Consider the following 19680-nt stretch of genomic DNA (forward strand, 5'->3'; position numbering starts at 1 on the left):
CATAAGTAATGGGGTCCACAGGCTTAACAGAGGTTTATTTGAAGGACCAAGAGTTCAATTTAGTGCGTTTATCAACCAGTGTTATCTTTGATTGCATTAATAGGTATTTAATGTCCAGTCTCATTAGAGGGTGCACTACTCAGACCCCCAAGAATGTCCTGTGTACTCCGAGTTGGCTCAGAGACTAGAGGAGATCCAGAAGGATGTGAACAGTATGGTAGAGGCTTGGAAGAGTGTCCTCATAACTAATCCAGGAACCTTGAAAAGTCTATGTATATTTAGCCAAAGAAGAGACGATATAAGGGCATTTGATAACTAAACTAGACTATTTTGTTATAGTTTGTTCTATGGGTAGAGATGCTGAAATAGATGATGAGTGTTGTGAGAAGCCTAAAAGGCAGTGTTTGTTGGGTACCAGTTGTAAGTCCAGCAGACAGTGTGTGACTGGTGGGTATTCCGTTAATGTTTACCCTGTGACTGACTTCATGAGTAGAAGAGTCCGTGAATAAACAAACGCACAAAAGAACCAGGACAATGGATAAAATGTATAAGGAGTTGGATTTTCTCTCAAAATAGGAATGACAATGTGCTCCCATCCTGATACCTTGTAATTAGTTCTCTGATAGCAGTTAAGAGCCTCTTCCATATATTTGGGTCAGCTCTTTCAGAGCATAATGTATTTCTGGTTCATCTCTATTTTCCTGGCAGCTAGTACATAGTAAGTACTAAAAAGTGTTAGCTAAGAAAAAAATGACTTTTTTTTTTTTCACGAACAACAGCGAAACATTGTTTAAAAATGTACTTATGTACTAAGTGAAAGAAGCTAATCTGAAAAGGCCATAGACTGAATGACTTCAACTATATGACTTCAACTATATGACATTTTGGAAAAAGCAAAGCTATGGAGACTGAAAAGATCAGTGGCTACCAGGGATTAATGGAGAGGGAGGGATGAATAGGAGGTACAGAAAGGATTTTTAGGGCCCTGAAAATACACTGTATAATACTATAATGATGGATAGATGTCATTATATGTACATTTGTCCAAAGCCGTAGAATGTGCAGTACCAAGGGGGAACCCTAAGTATAAACTATGAACTTTGGGTGATAATGATGGTTCAGTGTAAGTTCGTGAGTTGTAACAAAAGTGTCACTATGGTTGGAGGTGGGGAGAGCCATGCATATATGGGGGCAAAGGGCTTTCTCACAATTTTGCTGTGAACCCAGCACTGTTCTAAAAAAATAAAGCCTTAAGAAAAAAAGTAATGTTGTGGTGGTAAAGTCCCTGCCCCTGGAAATGTTCTTTGTAGAAGTTAAATAGCTCTCAGGAAGTTGAGAAGATTTTTGTGCATTAGTTGACAGATTGGACTTTCTGTGTGTGTGTGTGTGTGTGTGTGTGTGTACATTTATTTCAAGTCAGAGATATTTTGAAAAAAATATCAAAGGAGTGGGACAAGTTTAGATTCTGTGAACTGAAGGTAATTTTATAGAGTTCCTATCTAAAATTTCAAAATGTTCCTCATCCCCTAACATTTCATGTCCTTCTTCCTTGATTTATTTTTTCTTTTTAGCCTTTCCTGTCACACATACTGTGTATTTTTTGTGTTTACTCTGTTTGTTATTTTTTATCCCTGCCAGATTTTTCTTTTGAGTGTAGGGATTACCATCTGTTTACTTTGCTACTGTATCCCCAGTAAGTAGAACAGTGCCTAGCATGAATAACTCAATAAATATTTGTTGAATGAATAGATGTCTGCAAGCTTACCACAGGTATCACCTACTTATATGAAAACAATCGATGATTATGTGAATATTGTGTGACTGAAAACTTATTCTGACTTTTTTAATTACAGAAGGCCTTACGACCGGATATGGGCTATAATACGTTGGCCAACTTTCGAATAGAAAAGAAAATCGGTCGCGGGCAATTTAGTGAAGTTTATAGAGCAGCCTGTCTCTTGGATGGAGTACCAGTAGCTTTAAAAAAAGTGCAGGTAAGATGATTTTAATTATGTAAATCAATGTAAAATTATACTATATGAATAATAAATAGAAGGGAGTATGTCTGAATGACTGGGTAATGACAGTCTTAAGGTGAGAATGCTAGAAAGGAATAAAAATTATACTTTAAAAGCTTGAACTGAGTGTAGTACACAGTGGAAATTAATTTTTAATTTTAATATTACTTCTGGGCTTTAAAAATTTAGCTGGTTTTGTTCACCTAGATTCAGTAATAACTGAAATGCTCCTAGAAAAGCTTTTACAACCCTAGATTTTTAAGAGGCGGATTTGAGTTCTCACCAGTTGCTCCTGACTGCACATGTAACTCTCAGCTGCAGCCATAGGCCTCACAATAGGAAAATAGATTTTACAAAATGTATTGTGTAAAGTTAGCGAGTGGCAGTCAAGGTTAAGCTGGGTATTAATGTGGAGAACCACACTGGTGATAAATGAAGGAAAAATGAAGTTAACTTTATTTATTGGAAGATTTAAAAAAGAATGAAGAAGATTGATTAAGTTAGAGGATCAATGACCTATTTGTAATTTCCATCTTGTACTTGTATCATTCTAGAATCAGCTTTGCTCTCCAGTCCTGGCTTTCCCCTCCCCTCCCCACTCAGATTCATTTATCTTGTTCCAGATCCTCTTCCGCAGTCCTCCCCTAACCCTATGTACCAGTGCCACTGAGTTACCTCGTGTGGACCTACCAGAGCCCTCAAAGTTTCGTTTGCTCTAACAAGTCTAGGAAGTCTAATTTCACTTGCCCTCTGGTCTAGAAAGTACTTGTCTTTCTGTCTGAGTCTGTTTGACATCATAAAGTTTTGCTTCCCATTTTTCAGATGAGGTAGTTATTGTTCACATCTGCCCACAGACTTTCCTATTTTACTCTGCAGCCCTCACATCTTTTCTCTGTAGTGACCTGTGAGATCAGAGTTTTCTCAATTTTCTTTTTGTAACTCCTTAGAGGATCGATGTGCTTGCAAGAGGCCATCACAGAGATGAACAACTTTCACTTACCTTTTTTGAGGAAACAATAAGTGTTTATAAAAGATGTTATGTGGCATATACGATATGAAAAATAATAGAAATGCCCTCATATCTGCAACCTGGCTTAAGAAAAAAAAATTAGAAAAAATTTTGAGCTGTATCTGGCCACTACCTTCCCTCAGAGGTTACCATGTCTGGCATTCTGTGTTTAACATTCCTTTGCTTTTCTTGATAGTTTTCCCTACATCTGTATACATTTCTAAATGAATTTATTGTTTGCTTTATATTTTTTGAGCTTTTTATCAGTGTTGTCACATGTTCGTGCATGTGGTTGTACATTATCCTTTTCACTTGCTGTATCGTATTCAGTTGCTCTCGTTACGTGATACTTGCCGTGTGGATTGTTTATAAGTTGTTTACTATTGGAAGCAGTACTTCTGTGCTAGTCTTATCTGTTTTTCTTGGTACACACATGCAAGCATTTCGCTTTTGTCTGGGCCTAAGAATGGAAATGATGAGCCATGGGGGATGCACATGATTGGTTCTGCAAGTTAATAGCAAGTTACTTCCCATAGTTGGGCAGGTTGACTTTTTTCACTGGCAGCCTAGAAGAGTAGCAGTCTTCTCTCTTTTAATATGACACTGACAGTTTAATAAAATATAATATAGAGGTGCCTGGGTGGCTCAGCGGTTGAGCATCTGCCTTGGGCACAGGGCGTGATCCTAGTCCCAGGATCGAGTCCCACATCCAGCTCCCTTCGAGGAGCCTGCTTCTCCCTCTGCCTGTGTCTCTGCCTCTCTCTCTGTGTCTCTCATGAATAAATAAATAAAAATAAAATCTTAAATATAGAATGCAGATATTAATGTTTATGAAGCAGATGACTTTTGGAAGGATTATTCCATTAGAAAAGAACTCTGATCCATTTTTTAAATGTGTTTATTAGAATGCCTGGGTGGCTCAGCGATTGATCGCCTGCCTTTGGCCCAGGGTGTGATCCTGGGGTCCCGGGATCAAGTCCCACATTGGGCTCCCTGCAGGGAGACTGCTTCTCCCTCTGCCTGTGTCTCTTCCTCTCCCTCTGTGTCTCTCATGAATAAATAAATGAAACCAAAAAAAAAAAAAAAGGATTATTGAATTTCTACTTTGCATCTCTAGGCACTGAGGGAAATAAAAAAGAAGCTAGTCATATTACTCCTGCACTCCGGTGGAAAAAGAGTCTTTGTAGAATGATTAAATGTTAAGCCCTGTGGCATGGATTCCTGATTTAAATAGGAGTTTACAGAACGGAGATGTCAGTTTGAGCCGTTGGTGGAATCGGGACATAGGCCAGGCTATCAGAGCGAGGCCAGATTCCGGAGAACACTGAAACCAGGAACAGGAATTTGAAGAATAGGACAGTAAGGATTCACTATGGATACTCAAGTAGAATAATAGTCTTCAAAGTTCATTCTTTTAAAAGTAAAATTACAAACCGAGCACACAGAATAGACTGGAAAGAGGACAGCTGCCTATTTGCCACAGGTAGGGAAGGCCAAAGATGGACTGAGAAATCATCTGGAGGTTTCTGGAGGCTTCTCAGCTTCCTTCTCCACCTTCCCACTGGTTCTGAGTGTAGGGGAAGAGGCTGGGCTCCAGTCCATCCAGTATTTTTCTTCTTTTTGATTGGAAATTTGAAAGGACCTGAGTTAATTTGGGCAATCATATTTCCATTCAATATTAGATGCCCCCTCCAGATGCTCCTGTTTTACACCATGACAAACCTCAGACAGCCATCTCCTGCCATGTGGAGCTAGTTTGTCCTTTTGGATTATACAGTTCTTCTCTGCTTTATACAGTATTAGTATTGTGGCATCTTCCAGTTTTAAACGTAGCTTCTTTATAAAAGAGAGAAATGATGTTGTAAAGATACTCATAGCTTATTTAATTAGGGAATGGTGTCTTAAACCTTTATGAGGAGAAATGTATTTGCCTTTCAGATGTGTTATTGATTTCTGTGATGTATTACACTTGTGTGCTCAACAATAAATTTTGCGCTTCTTGCTAAACAAAAAAAAAAATCTCTGTAGCTTAAAAAGAAGGTGTTTAAGAATATTGTTAACCAGACTGTCTTCCTTTCTGGAGAATCTTAGCTCCTCTTAAAAAAATTCGTAAAGAGTGAAATACTGGATTTCCTTATGTGTCTTGTTACTTTGAAGAGCTGTATTACTGTCCCCAGTTCTTCTGGAATCTTTCCTCAACACTGCTTGAGTTTATAGGGTGAAGTGCTGCTCTTACGATTCATTTGTCTGCTTCCATGTCATTAAGGAGAGATGTTAGAATTACCATCCAGATTCCTCAGCTTAGGTTGTTGTGTTTTTTTTCCCCCCTCGGCTTAGTTTCCAAGGCATTTCCTTACTTTGCCCCACAATATCAAGCCTCACTTTTTCAAGACCTTAAAAAAAAAACAAAAAAAAAAACCCACAAACAACAACAACAACAACAACAAAAAAACGCACCAGTGTCCTAAGTAAGCTCTGGTGACTTTCGTATAGGTTTGCCTGTTACCTGTGTGTGGAAAGAAGAGTGTGTGTTCTGAATGCACATCACTTCTTTGAAATCATAAACAGATCCGAGAACCTACAGTTTATGGCAAAATGAACCAGTCTTTGGGAAAATGTACCCACATCTCATCGTGATTTGTTTGCCAAAATTAAGATGGTGTCTTAACTGATGTGACGTTTTTGAAATTCCATGTGCCGATGTTGCTCCCATCTCTCCCTGTTTCCCCTCTTTGATGTGTCCCTTTGTCCTGCCCATTCACTCATTCCACCTAGTGGTAGTATATTGATCACCTTGTGTTCGGGGGTCAGCATGGAAAACTCCAGGATTACTGAGATCGACAAATAATGGGGATTCCAATAGAAGTGCAACAGAGACACCTCTAAAATCACAAGATAGGCACTGTAATGAGAGTGCCTCCAGGAACATGGAGGAGGAGATTGGCGTCACAGAGGAGGTGAGCTGGGTCTCAGAAGCTCAGCTCTTTGTGTTGGCAGACTGTCAAAGAATTGCTTTGATCTGGTCCACCTAATCTCTATTGATTTGTATGTTATCAGTCTTATGACATGGTACTAGAGTATGAATTTTGGGTCTCATTGTGTCTCAGTTCTTTGATCTTTGTTACCCTAACTTTCTAAGAGGCGGTGAACTATTTTGATCCTTAGTCGTCTTTGCTTACTCTTAAGTTATGTGTCCAGATAACACTGGTTTCCCGTGGGACATCCATTGTCAGTGACGTTTTTTAGAATGGAAAGTACTTTTCTATAGTATTTACAAAGGTAAGGTGATAATGCACTTTGTTCAAATTCACCCTTTTGATACACGGGTTATCTCAAAACAGCTTCCTGAAGGGACAAATATTCTTTGATGTTTATTGCTTTTACTTACAGTTGATTATGATAATAAAACAATCGTCGAGAAGTAACTTTTTAAAGTGGAACTTGCTTTTTTTCCACCTATGTTGATTTTAGTTTCTACATTCTGTAGAATGTAGAAACTATATGTTTTCATGTATTAGAAATTGGGATTGCATACATTTAGAAATTTGTGAGCAATGAGAGTGTCTTCCATAGTGTATAGATGAGAATAAGTTCATCATCTCTATGACTCTGTAGTCTCTTTTTCAGTGTTCATTGTGTTACTAAATTCATTCTGCAGCTTTTATCAGCTTCATTATATAATCTCTATAGATTTTGTTTGAACCTTCCAATAGTTATTTGGACAAATGAAAAATAGGAAGCATTTAGTAATTGATGCTGTTTTACTTGTTAAGGAGACATAGGCTTTTGTCTTAAAAACCAAAGCTCCTTAATTATATTTATTGTATGTGCAATTTTATCTTAGGCATTTCTTAGGCATATAAGAAATTGAGCAAATTTTTAGTTTTATTGAAGTTTTTGAGAATAGGGCATTTTAGTTAACAATATTTTACAGTTACAATGAATTCCCACCCAGGGCATAAATAGATTATCAACATTAAAATATTTAAATGAGGGAATGGACATCCGTGAAATAATTCAGTCCTTTGTCCTTTTTTGATGTTTCACATTGTTTTTTTCTTTAGCATTTTTTGGTGCCTTAGGGTTGTTATTATGCTAACATGTAGGTTTTGGTTGTATGGGTTTTTCTTAAAAATTTTAAGTGGTAAAAAGTCTTCTAGTAGCCAAACCCAATGAATAAATAGAGTTGAAGTAACTTTTTATTTATGTTGTTGAAGATTTTTGATATGCTCAATTATTATTTACTGAGGACCTACTGTATGGCAGACATTGTACTCAGAACTGAGATAGAATAATTGAGTTCAACATTTATATAATTATAAATAATTATAGCTAAGAAGGAAATGACTGTCATGAGATAGGACAAACAAATTAGGTGGGGGGAAGGAAGGCTTTTTATTTTTATTTACTTATTTTAAAAATATTTTTAAAACATTTATTTAGTCAAGAGAGCGAGCGAACATGAGACAGAGAGAGCATGAACAGGAGGAGGAGCAGAGGGAAAAGCAGGGGAGCCCAGTGTGAGACTCAATCCCAAGACCCTGGGATCATGACTGAGCCGAAGGCAGACACCCAATCACTGAGCCACCCAGGCTCCCAGAAGGAGGGCTTTTGAGATGTTTGGCAAAAACGTTTCTGAGGATGTGGAATTTAAACTCAAGTGGAAGATAAGGAGTCAGCCATCTGAAGAGCAGGAATAAGATTACAGGCATAGAGAACAGCCTTGGACAATAGGATTGACTTAGAATATATTAAAGACAGATAGTTGTGACCCCCATGAGTGGAGTGAGGAAGGGAAGTAGCATGGGGTTATAGAGCATGGCAGGAAAGAATTTGAGAGTTTTTTTTTTTTGTAGGCCATGAAGAGAGGTCTATATACTATTTATGTGTTCTTTGTTTTATAAGGATAATGAAAAGCCATTGGAGGAGCTTAAGCAGGTGATGATAAAATGTGATGATATATGTTTTAAAGACTGCATAGACTGCTGTGTAGAACATGGATTTGCCCTCTTCCATACACAGCAATAACAAGGCCAAACATTATTAATTGAAAAATGTTTAGCTGTTAAATAAATAATATTATTGGCAATATAAACAAAAATTACAAAATAAGATATTTCTAAAACTTTGTAAACATTAGAACTAAAAGAATGTGTAAAAGCAAATAGAGTCATAGGATAGCTTTCACGTAGGAGGCAGGTTTTACGAGGTAGTACGTTTGACCTTTTTTCCACAAATAGTTCTATAGTTCTTGTTCTTTAAATGAATATTGCCTTTCCTCTGACATTTGCTCTTTCCTCACAACCCTCTCCAGTATCACATGCTTCTCTTTCTTGACTTGGGGCACGGTGGAATTCTCTTCATTAGGGCTTACTTTCCCTCCCGCTTCAGACCTCATTCTACATTCAACCACCTGTCATTCCGCCACCTTTGAAACCAGTGTCATCCAATTAAATTTTTCTTTTCCATCTTTATCCCTTTTCTGGTAATCTAAAGTACTTTTTCTCTTCTCTTCTCTTTTTTTTTTTCTTTTTAATGTTTTTAACACCTAGCTCTCATTTTTCCTCTGCCCACTGCTGGGTGCTGTGTTGACTCTGTTGAGACCAGGCCTCATGGTTTCTCACCACGCCTCCACTCCATGGCCCTCAGTCAGCTTTCTTAGTCCATCATCAGGCCGTACCCTACACTGTACTGATTCTGCCTCAAACTCTCAAAATTCCCTAATTAAATTCCCACTTCTTTCCCATTTCTTCTTTGCAGTAAAACTTGTTCCTTGAGCTCATCTTGATTATCATGGACACACTATGCTGTATTCCCCAGACCTCTTATATAAGGTCTAATTTCAGTTGTTAGCTTTGTTGGGCCTTTGTCAGCTCTTGCAGATGCTTCTACTTTAGCATCTCTCCCTGTGTTGCTAATCCCCAGTCATGGTTAATCTGCACTGCGTACTTCTTCATTTCTCTCTTCACATGTAACCATTGTTCCATGTGCCATAGCACAGAAGGGTCCAGGGTATGTCTTGGAGTTCTTGTCGCTGCTGTGGTTTTCTTGGACCACAGTCTCTGACATTTCCCACTTGCATCTGTGTTAACCACAGGATAAGAAGAACCTCAAGTCAGCAGATAAGTGATTATAATATCCATGGTGGAAGTTAAGAACTACTACCCTGAAGCCTCAGACTCCACTCGAATACATTCATGATCAGTCGATAATGCCATCTCCTGTGGCCGAAACAGTCTTTGTGTCCATTGTGTTGTCAGGATCACAGAGCTGTTCTGATTCTTTTAATCCTACCTGTGCTTGGGTGGGATTTTTCCTTTCTGCCTCCTTGGAGACATTTTCACCAGTTGCCCCATTTCTCCTACATCAGCTTGCCTTCTCTGCCTGTAATAGCATTATCTGACTTGCTCACTGACCTCTGTACAATCTGTTGCTTCAACATCTGCCTGCAGCGTCTTAGAACTTATCTCTTGTGCTTTCTGAGATTCCAAGCTCTAGATTCTCCTCCCTCTCTGGTGTCCCTCTTCTGTCCCCTTCAGTGGCTTCTCTCTTCCATCCCCTTCAATCACTTCTCTTTTCCTTACTCTTTTTTGGATCATTTCTCATGGTTTTAATTTTGGGTCATTCACTTCACCTGTAGCCACATTCTCCCTCACAGCCCTATGTACCTCCATAGGGTGCCTTCTTCATCTATAGAAGCCTTGACTAAGCTCTGCTGAGCTTGAAGCTCTCATAAAATCTGAACAAAAGTGAATTTTCTTTGATAGAGTTTTTCTTCATCTTCTTTTTTTTTTCTCTTAATTTTAAGGAAGGCTTCCTGATGCACTTGAAGTCAGATCACCTCTAGCCTGTTGAATTAAAAGGCATTTCCTTGGAAACAAAAGTGTTTTTAATAGTCAAAGAATAATCAGTGCCACACACTGATACCTAGTTCCATACCATCATTTGCCAGGACCATAAGGAATCCACAAGAAAGAGATTGAGGACTATCTTGTAATTTGCAGTTCAAATGTGTTGCTGTGTTAAGAGAGGAAGGTAGACAGAAGCTAAATCGCAGGGCTTGGTGTTCTAAAGGGAGAAAGGTTTCTGGCGTCTGTGTAGAACTCTTCCTGCACTCACCTCGCTTAAGTTGTGCCCCCATCTCCACTCCAGCTGTCTCCCCACCCTTTTGAGTGCCTCTTTATTTACTCAGGGAAGTCTAGTGGTAGAGACTTCAGTTATTTAGGATTAACTTGTTCAGTGATTTGTGATTTATATCTAGAGAGGTCACAGTCCTTCTGCTACGGATTTTCCACCCTCCCCTCCCCACCATCCTCTATCCCTTCAAATTAAAGAGAGAGGTTCTGTAAGGGAAAGTCTGCCTACCAGTCAGCATGTAGGAGAATCGGAAATTTGCAGGCTAATAGCAAAAATATTCCTTAGACCTCCTCTCCTGTCACTCCAATCACGGTTAGAGGATGGTCCGTACAGGCGTCGGGCAGTTGGAATAAAGGGATGGAAGCATTTGGGCACCAGATCAAGAGAGGCAAGAAAGAACACTGGGATAAAGAAGGGCATAATCCAGGGACAACTGAGGTTTGTCACTTAGAATACAGGGACTCAATTTAGGGACAAGTGGCTCAGTTCATTTATTCAGGCTCTGTAAAGCTGGTGAGGCCCAGGAGATAATCTGGGTAAGATTTTCACTATATAAGGTTTATTTAAAGTGAGATATACCACGTTTTTCAAACTTTTTAATATACATTTTTAAGTACTTTCATTGCTACGTTTTAAGTGTTTTTCTTCTAACAAATTGACAAATGCCTTTTCAAGGATATTTATGTTAAATTACTAGAAGACCTCATTTTCCTCTTAAAGATACCTTTTTACTTTGATTGGTCATGAGTAAATTTTGGCAAAATTTAGATGACAAAACAAACTTTTAAGTGATTCAGAAAGTACCAAGAATTTATTAGCCAACACTTGCCTAAACATTGCTGTTAAGGGATCTTGCTCTTACCAAGTATATAGCTTAAAATCCCAAAGAATCTTTAGTAGAGCTCAAAAAGATGCTGTCTGAAGATAAGCTTGTAAATATTCTAAAAAAAATATTTTCACAAAATCCAGATTTTTTTTCCCCTTATATGTTCTTTTTCTTGCTCATGAAATCAGACAGTCTTGAATCTATGTCTGGGAGTGATTTAATCTAAAAATCCAGCTTTTATTTTTGTCTTGACTTCCTGGCTAAGAGAAAAAGATAAGATACTGCTGAATTCCCAATTAAACGTATTTATAAATATATTTGGTTCAGAATTTCGTTTTGCCTCATATGTGCCAGGAACACTTATCTCTCAGTGACTGAGGGGAGACTTTGATATTACTAAGAATTCACTTAAAAATAAAAATTAATTTGTAATACTAAATTATTTAATTGTAAGTTGAATTAGAAATTCACAGTTTTTATGAAGCACACTTCTACCTTAGTATCTTGTGTCTAGTTAGGGTTTCCTAAAGCTCCTGTACTCATCTTTTTCTCATCTCATTCACTAGTGTTTGCTTTTTAAATATTTTTCTTATCATAGAGACATTGATTATTGGGAGATTAAATTTATACATGCCTCCAAGTTTGTAATTTTCTTCATTTTAATAACTAGCACCAGAATTTCCTTTCCCTTTCTTCTTAAAAAACATTTTCAGGAATTCCTTCAAGGCCAAAGACATTTAAAATTTTGTTCTTCCCTGCATTTCTTTGAATTATCTCAAGTCCGTTGTGACTAGTAGGTCCTGAGCGTAGCATTAGCATGCATGATTTGGAGGTAATCTGTTTTTTCTCTTGCCATTTTGATTTTTAGGCATAAATATTGTGTGTGTGTATTTCATAACTGTAACTAATGTCAAGCTCAAAATTTTGTCTACATTAATATATAGTATTATTTAACATGTTACATTAGTAACATCAAGTTTTCGAGCCTCATTTGGCAATTTGGGGAATGAATGGCTTTTCTCTATGTAATTGCTAGGTGTAAAGCTTTTTTCTTTATAGTAATAAACTTTTGATTTTACTTATTTCTATAAGCTATCTTGCTGAAGTGAATTATGCTTTCCTGCATATATGAGTCCTGCCCAGCTAATCCCTGCCAGCCATACTCCACTTCCTTGAGGTTCTCACATCACTTTGTATAAGTAGTGCTTATTAGATTGTGTGTTTGTGTTCTGTGTATGCATCTGCAGTCTGCATCTGACAGCTTGCATCTGGAGGACTGCATCTGAAGGACTGCAAGCTCGTTTTCTTATTTATATCTATAATAAAATCTGATGACAATTGACAGCATGGTTTTGTGAATAAAAGAAAGCAATAACATGAACAAGTTATTTATGTTAATTGTCTACCTGTAGAATAAAACTATGATGCTCTTGAAAAGGATTATGTTTATATGAAATTTTTTCCTTCAGTAAGTAGTGTTATACTGTTTGTGCTTGCTTTTTTTTTTTTTGTTTTTAAGGTTTTATTTATTTATTCATGAGAGATACAAAGAGAGAGGCAGAGACACAGGCAGAGAGAGAAGCAGGCTCCCTGTGGGGAGCCTGATGTGGGACTTGATCCCAGGACTTCAGGATCATGACCTGAGGATGTGAGCCCCTGAGCCTAAGGCAGACACTCAACCACTGAGCCACCCAGGCATCCCTCTCTTTGTGCTTTAATGCTGGTAGTTCATTTTTTTTTCTCCTCCTATTAGTATCCATTTATAGCTAATATCTCATTTTACTGAAGTTTGATATCTATGAGGGTTCGATGTTTACAAAAAATTTCTTAGTAGATATTTTATGTAATTTTTGTGATGGTGATTTGTCCTTTCTTTTTTCATTTCATTTCATTTCATTCCTTACCATTCCACTCCCATCTGAAGTCATAGTAATATGAGTTGACTGTGGTGAGCCTGGTTAGATTTACTGCTAATGGAGAAAAGTGAAGCCACACTCTGATACACTTACTAAGCACACGCATTTCCTTTTCTGTTGTTTGAATGAAGTGGGAGGAAATTTGATGCCATCTAGTTTATCTCCCTCTCTTTGTAAACCATTAAAGGGAGGGGCACCTGGGTGGCATAGTCCATTCAGTGTCTTTTAGTTTTGCCTCAGGTCATGATCTCAAGGTCTTGGGATCAAGTCCTGCATCTCAGCCTGGAGTCTGTTTGAGATTCTCTCTCTCCTTCTGCCCCTACCCCCTCTCACATATACCCACGTACTCTCTCTCTCAAATAAAGAAATCTTTTTTAAAAAGCCCATTAAATAGGGACTCCTGGATGGCTTAGTAGTTGAGCATCTGCCTTTGGCTCAGGTCATGACCCCGGGGTCCTGGGATCGAACAGGGAGCCTGCTTCTCCCTCTGCCTGTGTCTCTGCCTCTCTATGTCTCTCATGAGTAAATAAAAAAATCTTTTTAAATAAAAATAAAACACCCATTAAATAGTATAGAATTTTTTTATTTTTTCAGATATTAATTTGCTGTTCTTAGCTATTATACATTAACACTTGAAAAACATAAGCAATACTCAAAATTTTCATTAGAAAATTAATAAAGTGTAAGGCTGCATAGAAATAGAAGTATTTGCTGTGGTGTTAGGTGAAAATGTGTATAGTCATATTGCATATGACTGCTACTTTCATTCTCCAACACACATAAAAATTTATACAAGAAGGGAATGAGCAAAAGCTAAGATCTTTAAGAAAGTGAGTTTTTTTTTCTTAAAATTTTTATTTATACTTAATTATTTTTAGGAAGGGGAAGATTAGAAATACGCCTGTGTTTAGATATTAAGAATATTATCAAGTAAAAGTTGTGTATTACAAATTGTAATTGTACCTGCATATTCTATATTTCCTTATGTAAACTTATGCCTTAGTATCTGTTATTTCTGGGTAGCAGGATCTTAAAATTTTTTCAACGTTCAGCTTTAATATTACCCATGTGTTTTAATATTACCACTCTTCACATGGAGATTCCTTCTTTAGATTTCTCATATTACTCTCTGCACATACATATATTTTAGTACTTATTAGCTAGTTGTATATGTGTTAGACTTCACAACAGCCTGAGGCATTGAAGAAAATGCAGACTCTGGAGCTGGAATGATCTGGATTCAAGTTCTTGTTCTGTCACTGATTTTATGACGCTAAACATATATTTAATCTCTCTGAACCTGAGTCCTCATTCTAAATTGGAGTCAGTGCTACCTACTTTGTAAGAACATGGTGAAGATGATAGCAACATATGTATGTAAAGAGATTACACCTTCTGGTAGATGTTCAGTAACTTCTCAAGTCACAAAGCGTTGGATTGTGCTGCTCCTTTTGAATTACACACCTGCTTCTCCTGGAATATACCAGCTCTCTGAATCAGGAAGACTTGGTCAAGTTGATAACTCTAAATGTCATTGAAGTTGTTTTGTTATGTCAGTAGGGTTTTCATCACCTCATAATACTAACTTATCCAGATATTTTCTACAATATTTGGTATATTGGTTTTTTAAATTTATTGTTTGTTTTCCATTTACTTAGAACATTCAGAGTTCTTGGTTACCAGAGAATCCTAAATATCCCTTTGATTACATTATTTTTATGTTTTTCACATCAGACCGATATTTCTCAACCTTTTTTTCATTATCACCCTCAAGGAGCCTCTTCAGATGGTTTTTCCTAATTACTTCCTCTCCCTTATGAAATTTTAATTCCACAGATAAGACTGTATATGTTTATGTGTTGTATATATGTCTGTGCTTTATCCTTTAAAAAGGGTAAGGCTTTGTCACACCTCTCTCCAAAGAACCATTTTTTATCTCCTTGGAGTGCTATCCCATGCATTTAGATCTTTTAGACATTGATTGTGTAGATAATGATTCAGAACTTGGGTTAGAGTTGGGTAACTCTGAGAGAGTGAATCCAGGCAACTCCATTAATTAGCTGTGTGAACTTTTGTCTGTTTCTTAAGCTTTTCCTCATCTGTGAAACGGGAATACTAACATTGTTGTCTTCCTAAGGATTAAATGACAATTAAATGAGGTAGTTAGTGCAGTATGTTCAGCACATATTAATTGTCTGATATATATTAGCTATTAGTTTATTGTATTATGATCACAACATCCATTCTGTTTCATTTGAACCGAAGACTTGAAATATCTAACAGTTCTCTTTTCTTATTACTCACTGCCTTTGGAAGGAACAGGAGATAAAAGACCTTCAGAGCTCCTAGAAACCTAATTGGGAAGAAAATTTCTTAGCATGTATATGACTACATGTAAAGTATTATAATGCATTTATTTACATGGTGTCTTGAACCACAGATTATTGTTTTATTAAATAATTCTGGATTCTCTTTTTAGATATTTGATTTAATGGATGCCAAAGCACGTGCTGATTGTATCAAAGAAATCGATCTCCTTAAGGTAAATAAACACATTGTTGACTATTTTGAACATAGATGAACATGTTAATTAAAGTGATTTATGAAAATATTACACTTACAAGCAAAAAGATTTTTAAAATTTATGCCACACCAGTTTTCAGTAACATTATATAAATTTGTGTCTCAGTATATAGAAGAATGTGGTTTTTTTTTTTGGATTCATTGTAAAATAATTTAATCTGAACATTACGTAAGATTAGCTCCCCTCTCCCCCTACCATTTGAAACTAGGAAATAGAGAAACTGGGCATAAAACATTAAACAAATTTTTTTCTTGACTGTCCCAATTAGACATATTCTAAAGGCTAAATAACATAAATGCATATCAGTATTATCTCAAGATGTAATATATTGAGAATATGAACTGATCCAAATGGGCACAAGCTTTATATAATATTTCTGTATCTTTTTTCCATCCTTAGAAAGGATGATGTAAAGAGTATGTCAGAATTAGCTTTTCAGTTTCTCATCCACTCAAAGGATATGATTGAAATTTCAGTTATCTCTGCATGGCTTTTTTTCTAGTAAAATTTCCTTTGAGGAATGCTGTAGCTTACGTTATATTTTTAACTGTTAGATAAGACTTGGATTTTTTTTATGCCATACATTTTTGTTTGTGCCTAAAATGAATCCAGTTTATCAAAGAAGATAAGAGTCAGATCAAAATGAACCATGCTTTCCATCTGTTTTGTTAGTTGTAGTTATTTCCTGGGCCATGAAGTAACAGTTTTAAATATATATATATATATTTAATATATATATATATATATATTGTTATTAGAGAAATAAAATATATTGTCATAGAAGATGTGGAGGAAAAACCTGTAAGTAGAAGGAAGAAAATCATATATATACACTCTGGGAGAATTCTTGAATAGTTTTCTTTGAGAAACTATTTGTCTTATGTTAACTTGCTTAAAGATTAAACAGAAAGCAAATCATATAAAAGGATTATCAATGTGTATAGACTGATGCATATATTCTATAAGGTGAAATTTTTCTTAGGATCATTTAACAAATCAACCTATAGGTAAACTTAAAACTCTGTATATTTATATTAATTGATGTAAAACCTATAGAGTATAGTAGATGTCCTTTTGTTTTAAATCACTGGCTGCAGTTACATGAGGATAGAGCCAACTTCAAAATAAGAGTGAAAAGGAATACTTTATTTACCATTGAGTGCCATTAATGACAGTGCCCATTTTGAAAGATATGATTTTTAGCGGTTGATGCTGTATTTCTGCCATTTGTTTATATTTATATATTTATTGGATATAGCACATACTTTAAAAAATTTTAAGTGCATAATTTACTCTATTTCTAATAAAATATTAAAATAAAATTAATTGATATCTAATATTATTTTCAATAATTACAATATTTGTTTCAAAATTCACTAAAGAAAATACACTGTCATGTTAAGATTTCTATAACTTAAAAGTACAAAACAGTAACTGAGTTTATTCTTAAGAAACTATAAGTGATTCTTGAGAACTTACAGTAAGAAAACTTTCTGGTACCCATTTTGTGTGTGTGTGTCTTTTTTCCATCAGCAACTCAACCATCCAAATGTAATTAAATATTATGCATCATTCATTGAAGATAATGAACTTAACATAGTTTTGGAATTAGCTGATGCTGGTGATCTATCCAGAATGATAAAGGTAAGGCATTGTTTGTTTGTTTTTTAAACTAAGTATTTATTTTTTCTGATAGAATTGCTCTTTAAAGATACAGGTATATCAGAAACTTGAAAGACCTCAGTTCAGTACTTTAACATGTGGTAAATGTATAACGAATGATAAATAGTAGTGATTATGAACCTGATTTACCTGGTGATACTGAACTAAGAAGTGTGAACACTCTGAAATCAGCTTGGAAGTAGACCAACAGATTTGTCTTCTGTAAGCTGAAGTCAAAATTTCACAACTTGATTTTTCCGAGCAGACCACCCTTGATCTTGTATCTTTGGACATCAGGCAGAGGGGGACAGAAAGACAATCTAGTGAATCCTAATCTGTTCCTACGAGGGATTCATCAAAGAATAAAGTGGACTTTTCATTCAGACCTTGCACATCAAACCCTAACTCAACCACTTAAAAGTTTGTCTTTTCCAAGAGCATATTCATTGGGTTTAAGTTCAGCTACAAGTTACAGAAATCTCCAAATTTCAGTGTTCTAAAAACTGCTTGTCCTTAGGGAAGTTACTTCTGTGTACCACAGTTTTTCAAAAACAAAATAATGAAAATTCTACAATTCTACTTCATAGAATTGTTGTAAATAATTGACATTTATTCAGACATGAGAACTATGTCTCACACATGCTAAGGCTATTTAAATGGAACCTGCTGCTGTATTACTATTGTTATCAGTTATATTTCTCTGTTACATAAAATTCTGGGGCTGTTATGGCAGGTCTGATCTATCAAATTCTCAGAAACCAAGCCTATTTGCAGCTGATCAAGTCACCTTTCCTAGGCATGTAGGGACACAGAGTACTTGCTGGCTGTACCTTGAGGCATGTTACTGAATACTGCCACACATTTTTAGCTTCATCCCTTTGGCCAGAATTTAGTCTTATGAACATGCGTAGCTGCAAGGGAGGCTGGCATATATAGCCTTCTTTTGGCTGATCATGTGCTAAACTTGAATTACTAAAGCTAAACCCTACTCAGGAAGACATGTTGAGCAAGGTGGAAATCAGTGAAGACAAACCAAATGAGAAAAGCAAGACTATTTATTTGGAGCTTGCTGTAGCAAGGGAGTCGACCATTGTCATTAATGCTTTGACAGAGATTCACAGGCGGGCAGAGAAATAGAAAATCTTTATAATGGGAAAAATAAGCCTTTAGGTATGACCTGTTTAGAGGCTGTTGGCATACAGAAGCTTTACATGAGCTGCTTAAAAGTGGGGCATCTCATCTGCAGGTACAGGGACAAAAATTAGGGAAGCTGTCAGTTATTAATCAAGTCCTGGGTACTTGGGGCTGATTGTTATAGAGTTATTATTTAGCTTCCTGCATTGTCACTGGAGATAGCAATCTGGCTTCCTGCACACCTGACATAGCAGGCTGGCGTCCTTGGTTGTTTGTGATGGATTAAAGGTTGGCTTTCTGGTCGGGTTGCTGAAGGCTGTGGTTCAAAGTTCTGTTTTTCTATGATCTGGGCATTGTCTGTATATCCAGTCTCTCAACAGACAATGGAACACAACTGTAATCTCTGCTACATGGAGTTATTGTAAGGCATTCTTAAAAACAATGTTAGATGCTTTATATATATTACCGTATTTGCTGTTTGTTCAAAAGGATCCTGGGGGTCGATCTGACACTTGGAGAAGATAGTCATCATTACTAGTAAACAGAAGAACTGATATTTGAAATTAGGGTTTATCTGATGCAAAATTTCATGTGTTTGTTTTCCTTTAGTGGCCCTGAAAGATTTTTATATCACAGAACTCCTTTGAAAAATCAGAAGAAAACCCTTGACCTTCTCCCCAGAAAGATGTCGATGCATACACAATTTGCCTTCCATCACAAAGCCTTGACAGATTTCTCTGATCCAGGAGCTCACAGGTTCTCTACTAGCAGTAGCTGGGAACCCTGCTCGCCAGTGTGATGAGTGCAGTGTCAGCCACTTCTCGTAGGCTTAGTTGCCTCATCCATAAGATGGAGGCAGTTTTGAGATTGCTTTGTAAAATATAAAAATACTACACAACAGAGAGGTAATATATATTTTTTTTTATCACAGAATGCTGTCGAGCTGACTCTGTTTAAAGTCCCATGGTGAGAGTGACTCACTTCTAATCAGTTATCTGATTTTCTGTTTTAGGGACTTCCCACCACTAGTACAAACTGTCTTTGCAGATTAATGAACAATTTAAAAAAAGTGGTTTTAATTTTAAAAAGACCTGCAAACACAAGTGCAAATTTTTTAAAACCGCTATCAAGATGAGACATATAAAAGCAAATGTAGATAGTCCTCGTAAGAGAGACAGCTAATCTACAACTCTTGGCTTAAACTTTAAGCGCAAGTTATTTAAATACTTACAGTAGGAAGCAAAGAGGCAAATCTTCATTGAGCTGAAGGTAGATAAAAAATAAACAATTTCAGTTATTGAGTCTTGCCCCTGATTGAGAGATCGTTGATTTAGAGTTTTGATTGTTGTCTAGAGGTTTTGCTCTTTTCTGGTCTAGCTTTCTTTCTTTGCTAC

At 36.5% G+C, this 19680-nt stretch overlaps 1 protein-coding gene across 9 annotated transcripts in view; it reads left to right on the forward strand.

Moving 5' to 3' along the window:
- Positions 1–19680, forward strand: part of NEK7 (NIMA related kinase 7) — a 158271-nt gene that overhangs the window by 84613 nt on the left and 53978 nt on the right. For all 9 annotated transcript variants that reach the window (XM_072733433.1, XM_072733426.1, XM_072733429.1 and 6 more), the window contains 3 exons: positions 1854–1994; positions 15386–15448; positions 17024–17134. In XM_072733433.1, coding sequence (XP_072589534.1) covers positions 1854–1994; positions 15386–15448; positions 17024–17134 — 315 coding nt within the window. The remainder of the gene's footprint in view (positions 1–1853; positions 1995–15385; positions 15449–17023; positions 17135–19680) is intronic.

This window comes from Vulpes vulpes, chromosome 13 (assembly GCF_048418805.1).
Source record: "Vulpes vulpes isolate BD-2025 chromosome 13, VulVul3, whole genome shotgun sequence".
NCBI classification, from domain to species: domain Eukaryota; kingdom Metazoa; phylum Chordata; class Mammalia; order Carnivora; family Canidae; genus Vulpes; species Vulpes vulpes.